At 37.4% G+C, this 8,607-nt stretch overlaps 1 protein-coding gene across 1 annotated transcript in view; it reads left to right on the top strand.

Moving 5' to 3' along the window:
* LOC107600686 (cordon-bleu protein-like 1) overlaps positions 1 to 7,250 on the top strand; it is a 61,863-nt gene extending 54,613 nt beyond the window's left edge. The window contains exons 9-12 of the mRNA XM_016292643.1: positions 1,796 to 2,033; positions 3,123 to 3,199; positions 3,529 to 4,871; positions 6,625 to 7,250. Of these exons, the coding sequence (XP_016148129.1) occupies positions 1,796 to 2,033; positions 3,123 to 3,199; positions 3,529 to 4,871; positions 6,625 to 6,801 (1,835 nt within the window). The 3' untranslated portion in view covers positions 6,802 to 7,250. The remainder of the gene's footprint in view (positions 1 to 1,795; positions 2,034 to 3,122; positions 3,200 to 3,528; positions 4,872 to 6,624) is intronic.
* Positions 7,251 to 8,607: the final 1,357 nt, after the last annotated feature.

Here is an 8,607-nt window from a genome sequence, read left to right as displayed (position 1 = left end):
TATCTATCTATCTATCTATCTATCTATCTATCTATCTATCTATCTATCTATCTATCTATCTATCTATCTATCTATCTATCTATCTATCTATCTATCTATCTATCTATCTATCTATCTATTTGTCTGTCTGTTCTATCATTCTATTTAGCTATCTATCGTTTCTATCAATCATTCTGTTTATCCATCCATCCATCCATCCGTAGCTGTTCTGCTTTTTACATTCTGTCTATCCATCTATCTATCTATCCATCTATCCATCTATCTGTCTGTCTGTCTGTTCTGTCATTCTATTTAGCTGTCTATCGTTTCATTCTGTCATTCTGTTTACCCATCCATCTATCCATCCGTAGCTGTTCTGCTTTTTACATTCTATCTATCTATCTATCTATCTATCTATCTATCTATCTATCTATCTATCTATCTATCTATCTATCTATCTATCTATCTATCTATCTATCTATCTATCTATCTATCTATCTATCTATCTATCGTTCTATCTATCGTTCTATCTATCGTTCTATCATTCTGTCTATCGTTCTATCATTCTATTTAGCTATCTATTGTTCCATCCATCCGTAGCTTTTCTGCTTTTTAATTTATTTATTTTTTTTACAAATTTACACAGTATGTAACTAATTTTGTTTGCTTTTACAGCATTTAAACTTTTCTAATTTGTTATATAAATCACCTCTCTTTGGATCAGTTCTATTCTTTTTGTTGCATTTTTAAAAGATTGTAATGACCTGGCGCCCCATAATGTTCTCTACCTCTTCATCTTTTTCTCGTCTCATCTCTGCTGTCTTTGTCTTGTTGACCTGACTACACTCTTCATCTTAACCATGAAATTCTGTAGAAAACAAATGCAATCTTTTAATCAAATTTCACTTTAGACCACGTCTGTGCTGGGAGCGAGCGATGCAACAAACCGGTCCTGCTGCAATCAGTGAAGCATTGCACATTTTGCTCTATACAGCTCACCTGCATTATGCATCTGTGGAGTAAATGCATTAAGAAAAAACATCTCTCTGTAACTCTTATATGCTTTATCTCTCTCTGAAGCACTCATAAAAATACATTGTTTTCTTAAGAGGTGGGGTTTCTGTGAAGTAAAAAGCAAGATGAGCAGTGTTAAGTGCTGTCTAATCAGGAGCCGCAATCTGCAGGCAGACTTTTCTTTTTGTTCATATACAAAGACGGCCTCCTGAGACCCTGCAGGGATCATTCACTCACTTTTGTTTCTTACAAGTGTATTTCATGAATGCGTTTGCAACTTTTGCTGAGTTGCATTGTGTTTTGAATGTCACAAGGCTTTTCCCAATGCAGGATCGAGTCAACACTGATTGGCTGATAAGGCCTAATAACGTCACTGATAGAGACTGAGAAAAAGAGCCAAAAAGCACATAAATAAGGGCTCAGAGTGGAGCAGAGATAGAAAGAGCAGCTACAGAAGGGCTTTGAATTTTAATATCTGAGAGAGATCACAGAGACAGCTCTCTGGATGTTTCTTCATCTCGCTGGTCTCCAGAGAGGGCGACTGAAGAGCTGAATCAGGCGAGAGAAGCGAGACGTCTTAATTAACGGCACTCACTCTGTCTGAGGTGCAGAGAATCCATATTAATGCTGCATATGCCAAATCTCTCTCTCTCTATCAGCTGAGAATGGGCATCACTTCAGTTTGAAGTGGAAACCCCTGCATTAGTGTTGCTTAGGGATACAGTGAAGAGCTCAAAGGACTTAGCTGCACTTTGTAATATTTAAGCAATTGACTTTCTGCATTTGTCGTGATTTTACACAGCAGAACCGGTGTTGGCATCTCCTCTGGAGGAGATCAGGGAACAGGAAGAGATGACTGTGAGCGCAGAAGGTCAGGTGGCTGCTGTGGAGGAGGAGGATGACAGCAGCCTCAACCTGTCCGCTGACATCTCTCTGGACTCGGGCCGAGCTGGGACAGCAACTCCCTCTCAAGATTCGGAGATTCTGGAAAGCAGGATGGCCAGAGACAATCTATCATGTGACCTGTCCCCAGATGCTGAGTATGTACAGTAGTGTTCAATTATATACAGTGGGTGGAGGCGGTCCAAAAAAATCTGAGGGCACATTGAAAATCTTGAAAAATAATTCCTAAAAAAAAAAAAAACTCCTAGCAACAATTCAGAACATTCTAGCAATGCTTAGAAACCTGTCAGAAAACCTTAATATGGCTATTGTTAAAACAAAAACAAATACAAATATATTTGTTAATTGAAATAAATCTGATATAAAATAAAATATAAATATATGATGAAACTTTTAAATTAAAAAAATTACAATATTAGAAATGTTGCCTTGTAACTGAAATAAAATAAGTTTAAGATGAAGTACTAAAATTACAAAAAAAAAAAAAGTGAAACAAATAAATGTAATAAATTAAAGCTAAATAGAAATATAAAAAGTGAATAAAAAACGCTCATAAAAAACAAACTTGGTAAAATGAAAGCCTAAAAATAAAAGCTAATGAAAAATTATACTATTATGTAAATAATACTTCAATAACACTGCATAAAACTGCAACACATCTTGGCATCACATAGCAAACAGTTAGAACAACCTAGCAACACCTACAAACCAGCAAAAACATCCTGTTTCTTGCTTAGCAACCAGCCAAAACACCCTTGCAACACCTAGCAACGGGCCAGAACACCTTAGCAACATATGCAACCAGTCAGAACAACCAACCAACACCTAGAAACCAGCAAAACCAGCCTAACAACACCTAGAATCCATCCAAAACAGACATGGCAATGACTAGCAACCAGCCAAAACACCTTGGCAACACATTGCAACCAGTCTTAACACTAAAGCACTGCTCCGGGTGTGTGTTCACGGTTTGTGTGTGTTCACTGCTGTGTGTGTGCACTTTGGATGGGTAAATGCAGAGCACTAATTCCGAGTATGGGTCACCATACTTGGCCACATGTCACGTCACTTTTCACTCACTTTTTATAACCAGCCTAAGCCACCTAGAAAGGCCTGAGATTCTCTCATTGAAGGATCGGGGAGATTTTTATAAATGTATGTAAATGTTTTTTATTGTATTTTATTAAATGCATTTTTAACCTTTGCATGGTTTTTAACCTTGACAGTGTAGCAGAAGCCACAGTGAATGGAGAGATTAAGTCGGACCAGGCTGCAAGCTCTCAAATCCCATCAGAAGAGATAGGTAAGCTTCGATCCTTCAGCACCTCAGGTCTTTACTCAAAAGTTACACTACTTTATGCAGTTGTTATTCATACATATGAGTCATTTTTGCAGCTTAGTTTTAATAAATGCTCTGGTTGAGTTCTGAAACTTACAGTAGTACATTGAGCTCTTTAATCTCATAAGATCAAACAGGAAAGTTTGATTCCTCATGACATGATCCTTATAAAAAGTCAGTTATGACACCATAAGAAAGCGTTGTTTGATGTGCAATGGGTTATATTTTACAGTAAAACTCTAGTGACAAAATGTAAGGCTTCGATGCATTTATTTTATTTTCTCTTTCTCTAGAGCCCCCGGTGGGAAAGACAGAAGAGGCGATTAAGCCTTCTGAAAGTTGCCCTGTTCTGGAGGAGGTTTCTGTGAGCACCGCAAAGAAGCCTGCAACTTTGTGCAACAAGCTTCAAACCTCCGAATGCGGCATCCAGACGTTGCACACGGACTTGCAAACGCAGGGCTTTGATTCCAACACGGAGCCTAGCCGTGAAGACCAAACACCAAAAATTGTCCCCAGTATGGTCCGCTTCTCTCACACCGAGACGCAAATGCAGACAGAACCCCAGAAACCCTCTGAGACATCAAGCTCGTGCACTGAATCCTCCACAGCTCCATCTGCGTCCTCAACGGAACTAAAAAGAGACATGGCCACTTCCACAGAAGAGCTGCTTGTTCCTGAACCACATTCGTCTGCGATCCAAGCAACCCAGGATCTGACATCTACACCAACCTCTAAAACAAATACCGTACAGTACATTGTAGATGCCGAACCCAAACCCAAGCCATCCAATGAGCTCACCCGTGAATACATTCCCAAAGTAGGCATGACCACCTACACCATTGTGCCTCAGAAGTCTCTCGAAAAGTTGCGTTTCTTTGAAGTAGAGTTGACTTTGGAGCCCAATGTAGACTACAAGCCTGAAACAAAGACCGTCTCCAATGGTACAGTTGCTGTTAACGGCCATCAGAACGTATTTGAGCAAACTAGGCTTTGTACTTCACCTCCAGCTACTGTTTCATCCCCTGTAGAAGGAACCAAGTCCAACATCAAAAACAAGAAAGTTCCTCCGGCAACAAGACCCAAACCAGCTTCTTTCCGCCTGCCGCAGCACAAACGAACACCTGCGAATTACGTCGCCTCCGCGGCTGTTCGCCGAGCGAGTGTTGGCAGTAATAGCAGCAGCAGCAGTTGTTGTAGCAGTCCTGCAGCCCAGCCAAAAGAAACCGCAAGCAGCCCACAATCAGATGTGTTTACTGCACTGGAAAACTTCCCTCCTCCACCGCCACCAGTGCAATGGGAAGATGAGGAGAATGCAAGAGCGAGTGATGCACCTCAAACTGCAGAGGTAGATGTATCTCTACCCAAAGCTCCCAAATTTCCACCGTTGTCTGTACTGTCCCGTCAGAAGAGTCTTTCCACTAACCCCACGCCTTCGCTGAGTCTAGAGAAGTTGAGAAGCTTCGCCGCACCCAAACCGTACTTGCCCTCAATGTCCTCGCGCTTCGCTCAGGCCGTGTCTTCTGCTGTGAAACAGTCTGAGTCTCTTTCCCATCCTCCTCTGAGACAGTTACCAAGCACTCATCTCCTCACAAAACAGAGATCCATTACAGAGTCCCAAGAGCCATCGGCCAGCACTGTGAGTACAACCTGGTAAAAATAGCGTAACTTTTTATTAATCAGCCTAATTTTATGAAAACATGTGCCAAATCTCATGAAAACATGTCCAGGTCACAACTACAGTTAGTTTTTTTTTGGGTGAATATTCTCAAAATGGTCATATTTTTCACACCAAAATGTATATATATGTATATATATATATATATACACACACACACACACACACACAAAGTTATTTTAGCAAAATAAAGAATATTTTTAACCACTTGTTGCATTGCAAAATGACTTTTTTCTTGATAATTAATTTTTTTTCACCCAAATAATGCATTTAAATGTTTTACATTTTGCAATTCTTATTATTTTCGGTTATAATTCACAGTTGATTCTCATTACTGGAATACAGAGCAGAATCATTTCTTAAATTATTGGTCTATTTAAACATGCATCAGATAGACGTCTTAGGCGGTTGCATTTGTTCTACTGTTTTTTTCAGCATCTTGTGGCATGAACATTGCATTTTTGAGTGACGATAAGTAAACATAGTTTTACAAATGTGTCAAACCTTTATTCTGCTCCTTTCTGTTTTTTGTTTTTTTTTAATGCAAGAACACATGCTTTTCACTATGTTGATGCAATAACCAATCATATCGCTGGAATGCACCACCAAAAATGCCACCATAACAAACCTGTAAATTAAAAATGAGGCCCCATCTTGACATATTTGCTTTTAGTTGATACTGAACCTTTTTTGAACTTTCAGTTTTTGGAAAAAATGAAATGATTCATGTTTTTATGATGAGTCATTACTGTGACTTCCAAGCATTTGAGTTCAACAAAAACTACAATAATGTTTTTTTTTTATTAATGTTCCCCCACATTTAAGAGTGTAGCTTCGTAAAATTATGGTTGAACCACTGATGTCACATGGATTCTTTTACAGATCTCCTTGCTACGTTTCTGGACTTGGGAACATTTCTATTGCATTGCTGTCTATGCAGGGTCAGACAGCTCTCAGATTCCATCAAAAATATCTTAATTTGTTTTCCGAAGATGAACGAAGGTCTTATGGGTTTGAAACGACATGAGGGTAATTAATGACAGAATTAAAATTTTTGGGTGAACTACCCCTTTAATTACATTTTAAAACATATTCAAATTGAAAACAGTTATTTGAAATTGTAATAATATTTCACAATATTACTGTTTTACTGTGTTTTAAAATGCAAAATGCAGCCTTGGTGGACATAAGATGACCCCAAACTTTTGAAGTCTAAAAATAAAAAAAAGTTTTAAACATTTATTATTTTTATATTTATTTTTGTTTCTTTGCATTTATATTTTAAAACTTAAAACTGTTTTAATTTATTAAAGTAAAATACAGAAAAAATCACTTGGTATTGTTACATTTAAATAATAACAATAACATAGAATAACATATAATATAATATAATATATTCTGCTATATTTCCCTCGGCCTTAACATTTTGAAACTAAATTTGTATCTGTTTACACTAATGCAGTATTTTACACGCATGACATGCATGTGTCTATGTGTGAGTGAGTGTAGTTTTTCTGATGTTTGTGTCAGTGGCACAGTGTCAGTGGGGGTACAGTGGAACATCTATCTGTGTCTTCTTCATGTGATTTATGTGCGTGACGCAGAAGCAGCAGTGTCTTTTTTCACAGACCCTGTGCCTGCCTAGTGTGCATCATCCTCAGCCCTCAATGAGAGAGTGTGTATTGTGTGTTTTCTTCCCCCCTGTGGACCACAGGTGACAGACAATGGAGAAGGACGCACAGAGAGATCCGGAGAGGCCCCATCACAAACAGCAGGCCACGGCGACCCAGCGCCGAGCTCTGCCCGAGAAGGAGGCATGGGAACATGTAAGATTGGAAATACTCAACCATCACCAGTGAGTGAATCTAACTCTAGATCGAACCATCACTAGCTGGGATTCCATCCAAACGTGAAGCCAATCTTTTCAAAGTTTGCAAAATAAGAACAAAATAAAACCAAATGCGAATTAAGTGCATTTCCATCAAGTTGTTCGAGTGGATGACAGTGGTATTGGTAACCTAGTAACCAACAGTTAATAAATCAAGGCAAGTGGAAACAGCCGATTAGTCATGTGGGCTTCATGCTCGCTGCATCAGAATTTATTCTGCAAATGCATTTCCATCTCCCATTATACACATTAACTCTTTTTCACACAAGTCAAAAACCATCTCAAGTATGTGTAAAAACTTTTTTGTGAATTAAGGGATTTTCTTTTTTCAACGTTTGTGGTTTCCGTCACTGGTTTCTGATGTAATACTTATACTAATGCGCATGAAAACGTGATGGAAGCACTTGCAAACCCTGATAAAACAGTAACCTTTATTTTAAAGGTCCTTTGTGTGCCATTTTTTTTTTCTGATCCCAAAAAGTGTGAGAAGATCAGAATGCATTTTTTTGAAGAACATTAATAACGCAGTAACAATCTTTGTGAAAAATGTAAATGTCAAAGGAAATAAATAAATACATACACAAATAAATAAATATAAATGTAAAGGCTGGGGCCCTTCTGCTCCATGGAGCCGTGTTGTACCCTATCTGCACTCTTAAAAATAAAGGTGCTTCAAAAGGTTCTTCAAGCGATGCTATAGAAGAACCATTTTTGGTTCCACAAAGAACCATTCAGTCAAAGGTTCTTTAAAGAACCATCTCTTTTATAACTTTTTGTAATCTGAAGAACCTTCTTTCGCCACAAAGAAGCTTTTGTGAAACAGAAAGGTTCTTCAGATGTTAAAGGTTCTGTATGGAACCATTTAGACAAAAAGGTTCTTCTATGGCATCGTGAAGCACCTTTATTTTTAAGAGTGTTTCATAAATCTTTTCTTTTCTTGCAATCTTTTCTCCCTTTTTTATTTTAATTTGATCTTAGTACTTTTTCTGTATGTTTGTTTGTTTTTTATTCAGGTGTCTTAATATTTCTGTCTTTTTTTCAGACTTGCACGTCAGACCAAACCCTTATTTATTTTTCATATTTTCATCTTACATTTTTTTTCTTCATCTTTTTTCTCAGTCTTGTTCATTTTCTTTTCTTGCATTTTCATCTCTTGTCTTTTCTTCCATTTCTCATATGCTTTTCTTTTTCTTCATCTTTATTCAATTATTTTAGCTGCTTGTTCATTTCTTTCTTGTATTTTTCATCTTTTTTAATTTCATTTAATTAAATGTTTTCTTCATTTAATTCTTATAGCGGCATGTTAATTTTTCAGCTTTTTTTCATCTTTCCCCCATTTTTGCCTTTTCGTTTCTATCTTGCAATTTCTTACATTTTTCATCTTTATTTCATCTTTTTTTTCCATTTTCTTGCATTTTCTCCATCTTGCAATTTCGTTTTTATTTTCTAGTATTTCCTTATTTTTGTTTGTATTTTCATTTCTTGCATTTTCTCCGTCTTGAATTTTTTTCATTTTTTCTTGCAGTTCCTTCATCATTATTAACTCTTTTAAATGCATAATACATTTTCATGCATTTTCTTCATCTTTTTTTCTTAGTTTTTTTTCCCCCCATTATCATCTCTTTCTTGCATCTTCTCCACCTTTGTTTCATTCTTTTAGCTGCTTGTTCATTTTTTCTTTTCTTCTGGCTTTTTTCTTGCATTTCCTTAATCTCTCTCTCTCTCTCTCTCTCTCTCTCTCTCTCTCTCTCTTCTCTCTCTCGCACCTCATCGCATCCCCGCCCCGCGCGGTGTGTGTGTGTATTTTTA

The sequence above is a fragment of the Sinocyclocheilus grahami genome, unplaced genomic scaffold (genome assembly GCF_001515645.1).
Source record: "Sinocyclocheilus grahami isolate Dianchi unplaced genomic scaffold, SAMN03320097.WGS_v1.1 scaffold289.1, whole genome shotgun sequence".
In the NCBI taxonomy this organism is placed as follows: domain Eukaryota; kingdom Metazoa; phylum Chordata; class Actinopteri; order Cypriniformes; family Cyprinidae; genus Sinocyclocheilus; species Sinocyclocheilus grahami.
Note: the sequence above shows the minus strand (reverse complement) of the source record. Positions and strands in the feature narration are given on the sequence as shown.